A 16,345-nucleotide genomic window follows, 5' to 3' on the forward strand; every position below is an offset into this window, starting at 1 on the left:
GCGGGTCTAAGGTAAGACGCTCATGTCAATCAACTATAGTGAGAGTGGCCTCTGTTAGTGTGTCAGGGGATATTACTTTTAAAGATTACAAAAAAAAAACAATGAGTGGATTTTTATCATTGTAGGGTGGTTGTGTACAAAAACTGCCAACACACATTCATGTTCAAACATGTAAAAATGAGTTTTGTATCAGATGACCCCTTTAAAGGCTCAGATACATGTCTAGAAACAATAAATAGGCCTAGATTCAAGTTCAGATCCCAGAGGTTTCCATTTTATTGGTTTGGAGCATAATTTCATTGACAAATTACACATCACATGCAGGCAGGTCAAATCGCGAACAAGCTATAGAGTGCAATGGCTTATGAGAAGTGCGACTTTAAACAGCGAAGCATGACGGCATCAAACAAGCTATTAAGTTTTTCTGCATAAATAACTGGACACGTAGGTTGAGGACCAGTCAGTCAAACAACATAAAATAGAGTCTTGATGGCATATATGGTAATAAACACTCATTTAGCAAAACTAATCAGCAAAGGAGAAGATGAACGGAGTATTTAGCTGCTCTCTTTGCCAAGCGTCAGCTTGTCGAACATGTACTCTGCCATGCCGTTCTGGGGGGCGCCCATGCGGCGCAGGTTGGTCACCCAGTCACCCAGTTCTTTGATGGACTTCACCTGCTCGTCCAAGTAGTGTGTCTCAATGAAATCGCACATCTGTAAGAAACAAGAAAAGCGAGTTTGGAATAGGTTTTGTTTGGGAATGAGATGGTCTACGACTAGCTACACACTCACATGAGGGTCGTTGTGCTGAGAGGCCAGCTTATGCAGCTCCAGGAGGGAGTGATTGACGCTCTTCTCCAGCTGCAGGGCACATTCAAGAGCTTCCACACCGCTTCCCCACTCATCTTTCTCTGGTTTCTGTCAAACACAAACACAAATGTTAATAACACTTCCTTCAGTCCATCTCCTGTTGTTCTCTCACATTAACAGTTTTGGACTGTTGCTTGTAAACACTGCCTGATCTGTGCATATTTCTCTCCTGATTTAGACGTGACAATTTTCACTGGATAAATATTATGGACAGAATCTAAAACAAAAAACACATTGATGGACTGGAGACAAACTTGGATTAATAGCCGTGTTTCCACTGTCGGGCCAAAAGCGGGCGTGCTAGTGCGTGCCAGAGCCAGTCGCGTTTCCACTGTCACTTCCGGGGCCTGATCGTGCCTCGTCGGTGCTTCCTCAGGGCCAATGGCCCGGGTTTTTCGGCCCGACGAAAACCTTGGGCCAAAGCGGGCCAGCCGGGGCTTGAGGCGTGGTCAAAGTGAAAGGCGGAGTGTGTCTGCGGTATGCGCATTTCGCTGTATTACTAATACAGGGCTCTTTTGTATTTGGGCCGATGACAATATACAACGCCAGTTTGACGGCGTCTGCAGAAACAAAGACGTGATAAAATACATCGTTGCTGGTTTCGCAAAGCTAAATATCCAGCGCACCACAATGCAAGTTCGAGACAAGTTGAAGAAATTGCGGGCGCACGGCGCAGTACAAAGCCATAAAAACGCACAATGGACAAAGCGGTGCCCAGAGAAGAAACTTACATTAGGCAGATATTAAATGCCGTTTTGATGGGCACATTACTTAAATGGTTATCTGATGGGGCACCTTTTGTGTCCTGTGTAAATCAGGTCCTATTCAGTAATCGTTACACTAACTGTTGTTACAGATATGTGATTAAAACATTTAAATGCCTGTCTGATAGTATTTACTCGTATATAAATTTGGAAAAATGCAAATAAGATCCTATAAAAATGAGATCTGATGTATAAGTTTATTCACATCGTCCAAAAAACCCCGCAGAAACTCACCAACACACCTTGATAAATTGTTAACATACACTGTACCTGTATCTGTACCTAAATAAAAGCATACAAAATTATACTAGAAGTACAACTATGTAGTTATTTTTTGCAGTGGTGTGTAGATAATATGCAACATTTAGTTGAATGTAATACAAAGTTAGACGAAAGACTTGTGTGTCGGTCATAAAAACAAAGGTTTCGTGACGTTTGATTCAAAGAGGTGTGTAAAGGGCGGGCTTTAAGTTTGCGCAGCCAGGCTACTGGCTCGATAGTGGTAACGCAGCTTACTTTTGGTCTTGGTGCTTGCGACTCGAGGCCATTGGCCCCGCCCGGCACGCTCTTAGCACTGGCTCGCACTGGCCCGACAGTGGAAAAGCGGCTATTGTGACGTTTTTAACAGCTGTTTGGACTCATTTTGATGGCACCCATTCACATTGGTGAACAAAGTGACGTAACGCTAAATTTTTTAAAAATCTATTCCAATGATGAAACAAACACATCTACATCTTAGAAGATCTGGCTGAACTAGTCCTTTAAATACTTCCTCGTAATTGATTATCTTTCCTTTCTATTTGGATATAAAAATAAAAGCATCCTTTAATAAATCCTAATACATTTTGTTAAATTTAAATGTACAAGTGACAGTAGGTAGAGTCTTAATCAGCACCATTTCTTATGAAGCAATTTTTGCAACCACAAATATGTAGCTTTTCATGTCATGTGCATTGACAGAGTTCACCTTCAGAACACAAATTTAGAGATAATGTACCCCCCTACCCGTCATCCAAGATGTTCATGTCTTTCTTTCTTCAGTCTTAAAGAACACTTCAGGATTTCTCTCCATATAATGAACTTCTATGGTGCCCCTCAGTTTGAACTTCCAAAATGCAGTTTAAATGCAGCTTCAAAGCAAGGAAGAAGGGTCTTATCTAGCGAAACTAACAGTTATTTTCTAAAAACTGTTACAATTTATATACCTCTTAATCTCTACAGAGTGTAAAGCATTTTAAGTAAAAAAAAAAAAAAAAAGTATACAAATTGTAATTTTTTATAAAAATTAACTAATCGTTTTGCTTCTTTCCTTGGCTGTGATTGTTTAGAGCCATTTAAACTGCATTTTGGAAGTTCAAACTTGGGGGCACCATAGAAGTCCATTATATGGAGAGAAATCCTGAAATGTTTTCCCCAAAAAACTTAATTTCCTTACGACTGAAGAAAGACGTGAACATCTTGTTTGACAAGGGGGTGAGTACATTATCTCTTAATTTTTGTTCTTAAAGTGAACTACTCCTTTAATGCATTTAAGATGCATTTCTGCAGCACATAACTTATATTTTACAGTTGTATCTGTACTGCAAATGTCAGAAAGTCATGCAAGTCTTTCCATTTTGCATGAAAGTAACAAGGTGACCTCTGGTGACTTTCCTAAAATGCATGAACAGGGTTCGTAAAGATACCGTACAATGAAATTCCAGGACTTTCAAGCACTGATTTTGATTTTCAAGGACTTCAATGTTAAATTTGGGAAGAAAAAAAAAAAAACATGGGGTATGATATGGAATTTTTATATAACAAAAGAATTATTTTTTAGCTGATTAATCAGCAGATTAAACCATTACCAAAAGAATGGTTAGGTGTTTTTTTATATTTTTGATGCCGTGGCATCTGGTTAGTTGCCATCACATGCCAACTTGAAAGGAAAGGAGGTGAAGTGAAGCCAAGTATGGTGACCCATACTAGGAATTTGTGCTCTGCATTTAACCCATCCAAGTGCACACACACAGTAGTGAACACACACACACACCGTGAACACACACCCGGAGCAGTGGGCAGCCATTGCTGCGGCGCCCGGGGAGCAGTTGGGGGAACGGTGCCTTGCTCAAGGGACTCACCTCAGTCGTGGTATTGAGGGTGGAGAGAGTGCTGTACATTCACAATCTCCACCTACAATCCCTGCCGGACCTGGGACTCGAACCTGCAACCTTTGGGTTACAGGTCCGACTCTCTAACCATTAGGCCACGGCTGCCCAAAATCATTTCACCTGAACCAACAATTTCTATATTACCAATGAAATTAGTAAACCAGCTCTACCAGCAATGCAGCAAAATCTGTATCGGTCATGCGATATCTAGCATCACAGTGGTCAGTCCTAAGAGCATTCTTAGGTCTCCAGTTCCGTGCTTTAATCTTTCACAATGACAAAGTGGCGCTTAATAAACATGCCGACTGTCAGTTGAAGTTTATCTGCAGTGGCGGTAAATGATAAGAGCCCCACCCGAACTCTGTCTTCTCTATCTCCGAGTCCTTGCCGTGCCCTGCCAAACTGTCAGGGCCACTATCACATGAGCACACATTATAGATATACCTTCACGTCCTGCAGAAAAATCCTCCCTCCCCTCTGGTTCTGAAACTTCATCAGTTTTTCAGCGTGTTCGCGCTCTTCTTGGGACTGATGGCGGAAAAACTTTGCAAAGTTGTTCAGGGCCTGATCATCTCGTTCAAAGTAGTACGACTGCATGAGAGAAATACATCAAATAAAGGTCAGGAGACACACACAAGTGAACAAAATGGATGATTAACTACATTGCCAGGCGAAGTTCATTCATATACTGAACTCAATGCCCCTTCCTCTTCACCCCTTTCACCTAGAACACATTTTGGGTCTAGTATGTTGTATTTGCCTTGGACTCTTACCATGGAAAGGTAGACGTAGGATGCATACAGCTCCATGTTGATCTGGCGGTTGATGGCGGCTTCGCAGGCCTCCTCGAAGTTCTGTCTCACCTGAGAGCTCATGTTTCTGTAAGAGAGGATGTAAAATAAGCTTGCCACCCTTGCTGCAATTGTAATTTATGCACCCCTGTTATTAATGAATGCGCTGGTTGCTGTCTAACATTAACTTCTGCATTACCACGCACCACTAACCCACTAATAATAGCGTCTTTTGTCTGTTCCAGACATGCCAGCATATGTTTACGCTCTCTGTAAGATGAGCCGCTTTTCCACTAACTTTTTATTTTTTCCCGGCACTGTTTTGAACTTTTCTTAATGCCCTTCTCTGCAAGACACTGCGCTATAATAAAAAAAAAATTTTTCGTTTCTCTTTGCACCCTCCAGCTGTTGGCTTTCTGCCCAAATATCAATATTAGAGCAAATGTTTCATCCACAGACCAAAGTGTCTCAGCCATTTGTATTTATATTTACCGTATCTGTTTACTGCACACCCGCTTAGACATAGAGAAACTGGTAGCCAGGCAACAGAGTGGCGACGCCATGCAAACGCATTTTATCAGCCCGGTTCAGCACGGTTGTCTAACCGTGCCGAGAATTCCGGGCCGAGAATGGTTTGTAATCGTTCCGTGCCGTACCAGGCTCAGGTGGAAACACAACTGGAACTGTACCCGACCGTTCTAAGAACAGTTCGGCCCGATAGTGGAAAAGCGGCTATGGTTTACGGAGTTTAAGATGTTCTCTGAACAGGTGGTGTTAATGTTTGACCCCATTTTAGTCACTCTAATTATTTGTTTGGTACGGGAAAAAGCACATGATTGCATGGCCGCCATTTCCTGGATCCATTGCCTGTTGGTCTAATTCCAAAGCTCAAGAGCTGGCGAACTCACATAGTCTAACCTATATTTAACAAAGCTTCAATTACAACACATTGTTGAGAAGCTTTATGAAAAAAATATCTGAAAATTGGCCTCTGGTGACACCTTATAGACTAATCTTGTAATCTGTATACTAAACAAATGATTATGAAAAAGCCCTTGAGACCTGAGAACATAAAGCTACTCCGGCCTTTTTAAAAGTTAGGGGGAAAAAAAACATCAGTCTTGAGAACATGTAATGAACGATTTCAAAAGATGTAAAATATAACGTCATCACTGTGTAGAATTACTTAAGTCGTTTTTCATTTCTCCTGGAACTCGACTGTGAAAATGATTGCAAGGTAACTGTCAAAAACAGCTGATAAGCACGTCAAGAGCAACCACAAAATAACCAAAAAGTTACAGTCGCAGGTGTTTACGAAGGACATTATGGCCTTTTGAAACACGGTTTTCATTAAACGACCCACAGTCTTGTGACAATGTAAATTAAGAGTATTAATAAACATTAAATATTGGTAAAACATTGTTTTTTGTTGCTTTTCATCTCCCTTTGGAGCTCAAGAGCTCCAGTCCCCATCCACTTTCACTGGGAAACCAATGCCATCACTCTTTTATAAATATTTAGTTTAACATATTAAATTTTGTAATGTTAGTCATAAAAAAATTGCGAGGTAACTGCCGAAAGCATTTGAGAAGCACGCCAATAACTACCACAAAAACATAAAACTTATAAAAAAAAAATTTCATTAAAAAAAAAAAACAACCTGCAGTCTTGAGAAAATGTAAATTATGGATATCAAAACACTTCAGAAAACATTAAATATTAGGTTGAGGTCATGTAAAATTATGTTTTGTTGCCTTTCATCCCTTTTGGAGATGGACAACTCCATTCCCCATTCACTTTCAATAGGAAAGCAGCGTCACCGTTCTTAAAAAAAAAAAAATCTGTTTATTATATTATACATTTTCCGATTATGTAATATTAAATAATGTCAGCAGTGGGAAAAAAAGATTGACGCAAGTTATCTCTGATAAACACGCCAAGAACAACCGCGAAATAACAGAAAAATTATAGTCGGGTGTGTTTACGAAGGAGATTATAGCCTTTTCAAACACTGTTATAAATAATAAATACCCACAGACTTGAGGTAAATGTAAATTACGATTATCAAAACGTTAAATATTTTGTTAAGGCCGTGTAAAATTGTGCTGCTTTTAATCCCTTTAGGAGCTCGACAGCTGTAACTTAGTCCCCATCCACTTCAATTGAAAAAAGCAACGTCATTACTCTTCAATAAAATATTTAACATATCTTACAAATATTTTAGCGATTATAAAATGCTAAGAAGTTCGTTACGATCGAACGATATAGAAAATGAAAAAATAAAAAAGGCTTAATGATGTGGCGTGCATTTAAGTAAATTGTAGGCTCTTAAAAACAATACATCCATCTAAATGCATGATAATGTGGCAAACGAAGCGAATTCGTAGTTTTACTTAATACGATTTTCCTGTAACGTTAGGAGTAAAATCGATCAAAACAAACCAACAAAGATGGCGCCCTCACATTTCGTTTGCAAGTGATGGACGCCGCTGTCTCTATGCAACCGAATTATCATATCTATTAAAACAAAAACAAACCTCTTGGATTGAATCTGTGACTATAAATGATTAAAAAAAAAAAAACTTACCTTAAGATCGGTTTTACGGCTTTTCTAGTTTAAAGATGGTCAACGACGCTGGTTCGCGTAGATTTGATTAAAGCAAGCGTCTTTAAATCTAATTTTCGATTTTGACCGAAAAGCAAAATGACTCGAATCAAAGAAGTTGATGGATGGAAAGAAAGCGAAAAGACAGAGGTTCGGTTGCCGTTCAAGCACTGTTGAAGCAGGTAACCTTCAGTCCGTCCTCGTGGCTGCAACGATTATGAATGCGTGCTCTGTGGCGCAGGAGTATTTGTATGACGTTCAGCAGAGTATTTGTGCGCATGACGCGACACGCACAGTAGGATCCGCCCAAGATGAAATGAGGCAAAACAAGTAAGTAAAAAAAATTAAATAATAATAATATATAGACTTACACTACCGTTCAGAAGTTTGGGGTCAGTAAGACTAAGTAATAGTCTTTAAAGAAGTATCTTATGCTCATCAAGGCTGCATTTATTTGATTAAAAATACAGAAAAAAAACGTTTTTACAATATAAAATAATGTTTTTTTTATTTTAACATACTTTAAAATAGAATTTATTCCTGTGATGAAAAGCTGATTTTTTATCAGCTGTTACTCCAGTCTTAAGTGTCACATGATCCTTCAGAAATCATTATAATATGCTGATTTATTGGATAATATCAACAGTTGTGCTGCCAAATATTTTTTGGAACCTGTGATTTTTTTTTTTCCAGGATTCTTTCATAATTAACAAGTTTAAAAAGTACAGAGTTTATTCAAAATATAAATTTTTTATAACAATGTAAATTATTTATTATTAACATTTAATAAACTTATAATTATTAACTTAATACATCCTTGGTGAATAAAAGTATTAATTTCTTAAAAAGCAGATATACGATACATAATATAATACTATAAAATACACTACCAGTCAAAAGTGTTTGCTTTCTGCGCAACAAGCCTGTACTTATTTAATCCAATACAGCAAAACAGTGAAATTTTTAAATATTTTTATTATTTAATATTTTAAGTAACGGCTTCCTATTTGAATATATTGTAAAATTTAATTTATTCCTGTGATTTCAGCTGAATTTTTAGCATCATTACTCCAGTCACATGATCCTTCAGAAATCATTTTGATAAAAAACATTTATTATTGTTATTATTATTATTATGTTGAAAACAGCTGAATATATTTGTTCAGGTTTCTTTGATGAATATAAAGAATAGCATTTATCTAAAATAGAAATCTTTTGTAAAACAATGTCTTTATCATCACTTTTAATCAATTTAAAGCATCCTTGCTAAATAAAAGTATTAATTTCAATAATGTAATTATACTGACTCCAAGCTTTTGAATGGTTTATTGTATGTTACAAAAGCTTTTTATTTTGGATAAATGCTGATCTTTGGATCTTTATATTCATCAAAATTCATCATATACTTAACTGTTTTAAATATTGATAATAATAACAATAATAATAAAAAATGTATCTTGAACATCAAATCAGCATATTTGAATGATTTCTAAAGGATCATGTGACACTGAAGACTGAAGTACTGATCTAAAAAAAATCTAAATTAAATTGCACAGGAATTCAAGGCACTACTTTTTATAAACGCATTTAGATTTTTTAAATTCAAAATCTCACTAAACACTATCAACCACTTTAAAAAAAATAAACCTCTCATATTGTACCTCTTTAAAATAGCGACCACTTCCTCAGTTCTTCCAGATGTTGCGCTTTTTGTCTTTAATACTCAAACCCTCAGATCAATATTTGGATTCAGATTTCCAATATCAGCGAAATGCAGCAACAAGAGACGTCCAAAAGGGTCTTCTGCATTTACAATACGATAATTAGGGGTTTCCATTAAGATAGCACAGGTCCAGCCTATATTTAAGAAGCATTAATGACATGCTTTGGAATTGCTGGGCTTTACCATTACCAAAAATTGCAGTCCTTATAAAAATACAGGGGAAGAAAGAACGTCTAGACGCTTCAGCTTCGTCCTTGTGCGTATCAGTGGGATATGTAATAGGAGGTTTGAAATCAATAGCTTGTTAGGTGCTACACCTAGTATCTGGAGCATCTGACTGACTCAGCAGTCCTGTTCACTGGATTAAAAGGTTTGGGTGTGACTTTGTGCAGCATAATCTTTAAACAAAACTCTGATTTCATACTTGAAGAACAACTAAATGTCACTAGATACACTCATGATACACTCATGTCAGGCCTATATGTGGCCCTGGACCACAAAACCAGTCATAAGGGTCAGTTTAAAAAAAAAAAAAAAATTGAGATTTATACATCACCTGAAAGCTGTTGAAATAAGCTTTCCATTGATGTATGGTTTGTTAGGATAGGATTTGTCACCTTTAAAGTTGTCCAAATGAAGTTCTTAGCCATGCATATTACTAATCAAAAATTAAGTTTTGATATATTTATGGTAGGAAATTGACAAAATATCTTCATGAAACATGATCTAATATGCTAATAATTTTTGGCATAATTTTGGCCCATACAATGTATTTTTGGCTATTGCTACAAATATACCCATGCAACTTAAAGGAGTAGTTCACTTCCAGAGCAAAAATTTACAGATAATGTACTCACCCCCTCTCATCCAAGATGTTCATGTCTTTCTTTTTTCAGTCGTAAAGAAATTATGTTTTTTGAGGAAAACATTTCAGGAATGTTCTCTATATAGTGGACTTCAATGGTGCCCGCGAGTTTGAACTTCCAAAATGCAGTTTCACAGAAACGATCAGTGTCAATTTATATACAATTGATATATTTTTTACCCTCAAACTCTCATCTTATCTAGCTCTGTGTGAACTCTGCGAATTCTGTTTCATGACAGTTAGGGTATGTAGAAAAAACTCTAAAAACTAAATAAAATAAGCTTTCCATTTATTTATGGTTTGCTAAGACAATATTTGGGCCGAGAGAGGCTACAACAAACAACTGAGGGTGCAAAAAAATAAAAAAAATGAGAAAATTGCTTTTAAAGATGTCCATATGAAATTCTTAGCAATGCATATTACTAATCAAAAATAAAGTTTTAATATATTTACAGCAGGAAATTTACAAAATGTCTTATTGGAAGATGATCTTTGCTTAACATCCTAATGATTTTTGGCATAATTCTGACCCATACAATGTACGTTTGGCTATTGCTACAAGTATACCCGTTCTACTTAAAGGAGTAGTTCATATCCAGAACAAGAAAATGTTCTTTCTTTTATCGGTTGTTAAGAAATTGTGTTTTTTGAGGAAAACATTTCAGGAATGTTCTCCATCTAGTGGATTTTTATGGTGACCCTGAGTTCGAACTTCCAAAATGCAGTTTAAATGCAGCTTCAAAGGGCTCTAAATGATCCCAGCCGAGGGAGAAGGGTCTTATGGTGAAGCGAAAAAAACAACAACGTTTTTATACTTTTTAACCTCAAATTCATCTTGTCTAGCTCTGCATGTACTCTGTGTATTCTGGTTCAAGACAGTTAGGGTATGTCAAAAAACTCCCATCTTTCTCATTTTCTCCTCCAACTTCAAAATCCTACATTGCTGTTGTACCTCTTTTTTTTGCACATTCACTTTCTAAAAACTTGGTCAGTACTTCTGCAGTGAAGTAGGCTGGTTTTGAAGTTGGAGGAGAACATGAGATAGGAGTTTTTTGACATACACTAACAGTCATAAACAGGAATACACAGGAGTTCACGCAGAGCTAGACTATACGAGCGTTTGCGTTTGAAAGTATACAAATTTTAATTAAAAAAATAAATAAATAAATCCCTCAGCTGGGATTAGAGCCCTTTGCAATTTGGAAGTTCAAACTCGGGGGCACCATAGCGGATAGCATAGGACAATATTTGAGAATATTGAGAAAATCGCCTTTAAAGTGTCCAAATGAAGTTCATAGCAATGTATATTACCAATCAAAAATATATTTACAGTAGGAAATTTACTAAAAATCTTCATGGAACATGATCTTTACTTAATATCCTAATGATTTTTGGCATTATTTTGCCCCATACAATGTATTTTTGCTATTGCTACAAATATACCCATGCTACTTAGTTAACTTCCAAAACAAACATTTCTAGAAGTGTCACCATAGAAGTCCACTATATGGAAGAAAAAAAAAACATTTTCTCAAAAAACATAATTACTTTACAACTGAAGAAAGAAAGGCATGAACATCTTGGATGACAATGAGATGAGTACATTACCTATAAATTTTTGTTCTGGAAGTGAACTTCTCCTTTAAGACTGGTTTTGTAATCTAGGGTCACATATGTGTTTTTTTATTATTGGCCTGAACTCTGTTTGAAGAAATCAATGCAATATGACAGTAGCAGTATATTAAGGATCACATGACTGCTGTCTACTGGAAACCTGATATCAAAAAGTGCTGAAACAGTTAACAAAACTGTCACTTATTCACTCCTTACATTGGTCAATCCACTTCTGCAGTCAATAGCACGTAGTGTATGACGTAACCTGGTGAACACCAACATTTTCCAGAAGTACAGTTGAGTAACAGTGAACGTCTGAGCCAGAGACTGTTTTTGCCTGCAAACTATTAGCCTATATTATTATTATTTTTAAATCCATCAAACAAACAAAGTGTGCTTTTTTCTACAGCATCTTTATATATTGTGTTTAGTTGGGAAATGTGTGTGGTTTGGCTTGAGCAAAGTTCATTTTACCAGTCTTTCACAATCCAAGAATTGTTTCAGAAGCTTTTATCACGTCATTTATGACTAAAGGAAAAGAACATAATGTGAAATCATAGATCATAGGTCTTGTTGTAATATATACTCTGAGTTGACAAAGCATTTTATATTGTCCAAAATCAGTGCATTAGTTAAACATAACAGACCTGGATAATATTGGAAGGTGTGATCTTATAGCAAACATATTTAATGTTTTAGATCTACTTTAAATACTCTTGTATTGTATATCATCTCATTATATTGTTCTCATTATATATTTAGGCCAACACCTTCCATAATGGCCCAAATTATTGCATTTAACCACTTTGGTTTAATCATTTTCAATTTTGAATGAATCACCAATGCTTTCATGGTTTCCCTAATGAGTAATAAGTAGGTGAAATTAAATACTCATTGTGTATGACATACCTTTTTTTGTTGAAAAGATAAGCAGAAATCAGCAGAAGCAAATAAGGAGTCCATCAGTCACCTTGTACTTTTATTTGGATATATTTATATTTTATTCTTGTATTTTTTTCTGACATATTTTACCTATTCATTTTTTCCATATGCATTTTAAAATATTATGATATAGAGAGATTAACATGTAAATTTAGGTTAAGAGGGACTTAACCGACTAAAAAGCATGGCAAAACTATTATGAATAGTTATTATGAAAGTCATTGATTAGAAAAAAAAACTATTTATTTAAAGTTTATCTATAAATATACAAACAGGAGTGAATTAGACAAACTTGATTACATCATTCTCAATAGTTCATGAGATGTTTTGAAAGATTTATGAATGGGAATTTTTACTTATAGATCTTTACTGATTTGTGTTTTCTGCTGACTGACAAACCAAATAGTGAGATGATAATGGCTGGACTTTCATCTACGGTCAACTAAATTTCTATGAGACAATAGCTATTAAATATGTGGATCTTGAAGAAAATAACAATGTTCTATATAGAATGATCATGTCATTCTAAATCTGCATGACTTCCTTCCTTTTCCTTCTGTGGAACACAAAAGAAGAAGTTTAAGCATGTAAGTAAGCAAATCATTCCGGTATCCATTCACTTCAATTGGATGGGCAAAAAACAGAGATATTTTTCAAAATGTCTTCTTTTATGTTAAACAGAAGAAATAAAGTAATACATGTTTGGAACAACACAAGGGTGAGTAATAGATGACCAAATTTAGATTTTTAGGTGAACTATCTCTCTGAGTCATCTTTTACACTTGCCATTGCCATTTTTTTAAAATGGCAAAACATGGCACAACTATAAGGCAGACTACCTGTACTGTATATCATTCACATTTCAGCAACCATTTTATATCTTCTCAAGGCACAATACTATGGAAATGAAACTTTAATATATTTTAGAGTAGTCGATGTGCAGCTTAATAGCAGTATAGATTTTCTGTCCTCTGAAAATAACTCAACATACAGCCATTATTGTCAACATAGCTGGCAACAAAAGTGAGTACACCCTAAGTGAACTTGTCCAGCGTGTCAATATATTGTGTTAGCACCATTGTTATCTGGCACTGCCTTAATAATCCTGGGCATGGAATTGACCAGAGCTGCACAGGTTGTTGCTGGGATCCTCTTCCACTCCTCACTGTGCTGCTGGATGTTAGACACATGGTGCTTTTCCACTTTACGCTTGAGGATGCCTCACAGGTGCTTAACAGGGTTCAGGTCTGGAGACATACTTGGCCACCCCATCACCTTCAGCTTTACCTTCCTCAGCAAGGCAGTTGTCATCTTGGTGTGTTTGTGGTAATTATCATCATGGAAAATGGCTGGCCTAGTTTCTGGAGGGAAGGCATCATGTTCTGCTTCAGAATGTACAGTACATAATGGAATCCATGTTTTCCTCAATAAACTGCAGCTCCCCAGTACCAGCAGCACTAATGCAGCCCCAGACCATGATGCTACCATCACCATGCTTGACTGTACGCAAGACACAATTTTCTTGGTACTCCTCACCAGGGCATCGCCACACATGCTGGACACCATCTGAGCCAAACAAGTTTATCTTATAGTCTCATCAGACCACAGGACATGGTTCCAGTAATTCATGCTCTTGGACAGGTTGTCTTCAGCAAACTGTTTGTGGGCTTTCTTGTGAGCCAGCTTCAGATAAGGCTTCCTTCTGGGACGCGCCTATGCAAACCAACTTGTTGCAGTGCGTGGCGTATGGTTTGAGCACTGACAAGCTGACTTTCTACTTCTGCAACCTTTAAAGCAATGCTGGCAGCACTCATGCATCTGTTTTTGAAGCCAGGTTCTACACCTGATGCACAGAACAAGTGCTCAACTTCATGATTGACCCTTGCAAGGCCTGTTCCGAATGGATCCCATCTTATGTATGACCCTGACCACTATAGTGTAACTCGGTTTAAGGGTGTTACTGAACCTATAATAGCCTTGGCCATCTTTGTGGAGAGCAACATTTCTGATTCTCAAATCCTCAGAGAGTTCTTTGCCATGAGATGCCATGTTGAACATCCAATGGTCAGTTTGAGAGAATTGTACTTAAAGCACCTAATTTTAACTTACATAATACAAGATACACAACTTTGTACGGTCCTGCCAGCTATTTTGACAATTTTGACAATAATGGCTGCATTTTGAGTTATTTTCAGAGGACAGTAAATCTATACTGCTATACAAGCTCCACATTGACTACTCTAAAATATATCCAAGTTTCATTTCTATCGTATTGTCCCTTGTGAAGATATACTAAAATTGTTGCTGAAATGTGAGGGGTGTGAGATACTGTGTGTAACTATGTGCAAGGATGTGAATGTGCACTGTAAACAAGTCTTCAAATCAAATCAACACATTCAACTAGACACTTTTCCCACTTCTGATCTTTTTCATCCAAACACAAAGTGCTAGTTTTTTTACTGACTAAATGATACGGGTTTCCAGTGCCTGATAGCAATACCAATACTTAAAGAGTAGAGTGACCGGTGGCTAATATGAACAGTGTCGGGGGTAATGCATTACAAGTAACGTTAGTTACATAATAAGATTACTTTTTTTCAATTAACTAGTAAAGTAAAACATTACTTGTTAATTTACAAGAAAATCATTTTTTTTAAAGTAACTCCAGTTACGTTTTTTTCACCATGTATTGACTGGCAGCTTTCCTGTCCCAATGTTGAGACATAAAAACAGTTTCAGAAGCCTTCAAAATGAATAAAAAACAGTGGAATGCCAACTTGCAATAATTAAATGTTATAGACAATGTATGTATTTTATTCCATTTGATTTATTATTAATATATTACAGTTAAACTATACTAATAATCAAAAATTACTTTAGATAAACATAACATGTAGTGTTGAACTTTTCGTCATGTGTCCTGTTGTTAATACAATCTAGAATGGCAGCACAGATAAATGTTTGTTTGAGCTGCGCCCTCTGCTGTACAGATGTGGATTTACATTTCCCTCTGCCTGAAACTTGCTGTACTCATTTCACTTTGTGAAAGTTGTGAGATGGCTTTTACATTAGCCAATAATATAACTTTTTATAATAAAAACAAACAAGCAAGTCCAGCCCAGATGAGAAAAAGTAACACAAAAGTAACATAACACATTACTTTGCATAAAAAGTAACCAAAACAGTTGCAATGCATTACTTTTAAAAGTAACTTTCCCCAACACTAACGATAAAGTGCAAAAAACTGCTGAAGGATGAAGGAGATAGATTCAATTGTTGTGTTACATATTGATTTCTTGAATACATGAGCACAATGCTTTTAAAGGGAGCTGACAGAGACAGACAACCACAGAAAGCCATAAAGAATAAGCTGCTAGAGAACAATGTTAGCACTAGGTAGGACATCTAGTGGTGAACATATGAAGCTGTGAAAAGTCACATTATCAAAACTAAATTTCACTTTGAGCAACCAGAGAAACATACAGTATAGATGTAGATAGATCAGACTCTAAGGGAAATTGTGTTGCTATCAGAGTTTTGATAATAATGTAGTTTACAAGGTCAAATCTGCAGGATTTCCATATCTCACATTTTTGTTTCTGGATTCTCCCTTGCTCTTTTTTTCCTCTTATCTTTTTTTCAAAGTGACCTTTCTCTTCTTGTTTATACATGTAAAGAAGTCTCTTTTCCAGCTGACTAACAGAAGACAGCAGCTGATGTTATCAGCATCTATAGCTTCTAGAAGACTTTTTCTTTTTCTTTCCTCTTTTTTTCATCATGTAACTTTCAATATCCGTGTCCATCTCAATCCAAAAAGCTTTGCTTTTGCAGTTGTGGAGTTTTGTATTCAGTCTTTTTCTCCTTCTTTTTTACTCCCCTTTCTTGTTTCAATTACTCCACATGATTTCTGCACTGTATCTCTCTTGTTTTACAAGACTTTCATCTTCTATCTTTTTTCTTTTTTTCTCTTCCACTGCCTTGGTATTTTCTGCAGGGCTGACATTCATCCAAACAAATTT

The 16,345-nt window shown here is 36.4% G+C and overlaps 1 protein-coding gene across 1 annotated transcript; it reads right to left on the bottom strand.

Annotated features, from left to right (window-relative positions):
* Positions 1-252: 252 nt before the first annotated feature.
* On the bottom strand, positions 253-7,407 carry fth1a (ferritin, heavy polypeptide 1a). Its single transcript, XM_073837387.1, has 5 exons — positions 7,165-7,407; positions 4,560-4,665; positions 4,231-4,377; positions 795-920; positions 253-716 (listed from the first exon to the last, which is right to left on the bottom strand). Exons 2-5 carry the CDS (start codon positions 4,659-4,661, stop codon positions 558-560), a joined length of 534 nt encoding a protein of 177 aa, XP_073693488.1. The 5' UTR covers positions 4,662-4,665; positions 7,165-7,407; the 3' UTR covers positions 253-557.
* Between the last annotated feature and the right edge of the window lie 8,938 nt (positions 7,408-16,345).

Source organism: Garra rufa, chromosome 3, assembly GCF_049309525.1.
Source record: "Garra rufa chromosome 3, GarRuf1.0, whole genome shotgun sequence".
NCBI classification, from domain to species: Eukaryota; Metazoa; Chordata; class Actinopteri; order Cypriniformes; family Cyprinidae; genus Garra; species Garra rufa.

Bases quoted from the DNA above. Each gene is read 5' to 3' on its own strand.
- fth1a (XM_073837387.1), bottom strand. From the start codon at position 4,661: ATGAGCTCTCAGGTGAGACAGAACTTCGAGGAGGCCTGCGAAGCCGCC. The intron at 4,378-4,559 runs GTAAGAGTCCAA...TCTCTCATGCAG, and splicing joins CCTACGTCTACCTTTCCATG to TCGTACTACTTTGAACGAGA. The intron at 921-4,230 runs GTATATCTATAA...TGTGTTTGACAG, and splicing joins TTTTTCTGCAGGACGTGAAG to AAACCAGAGAAAGATGAGTG.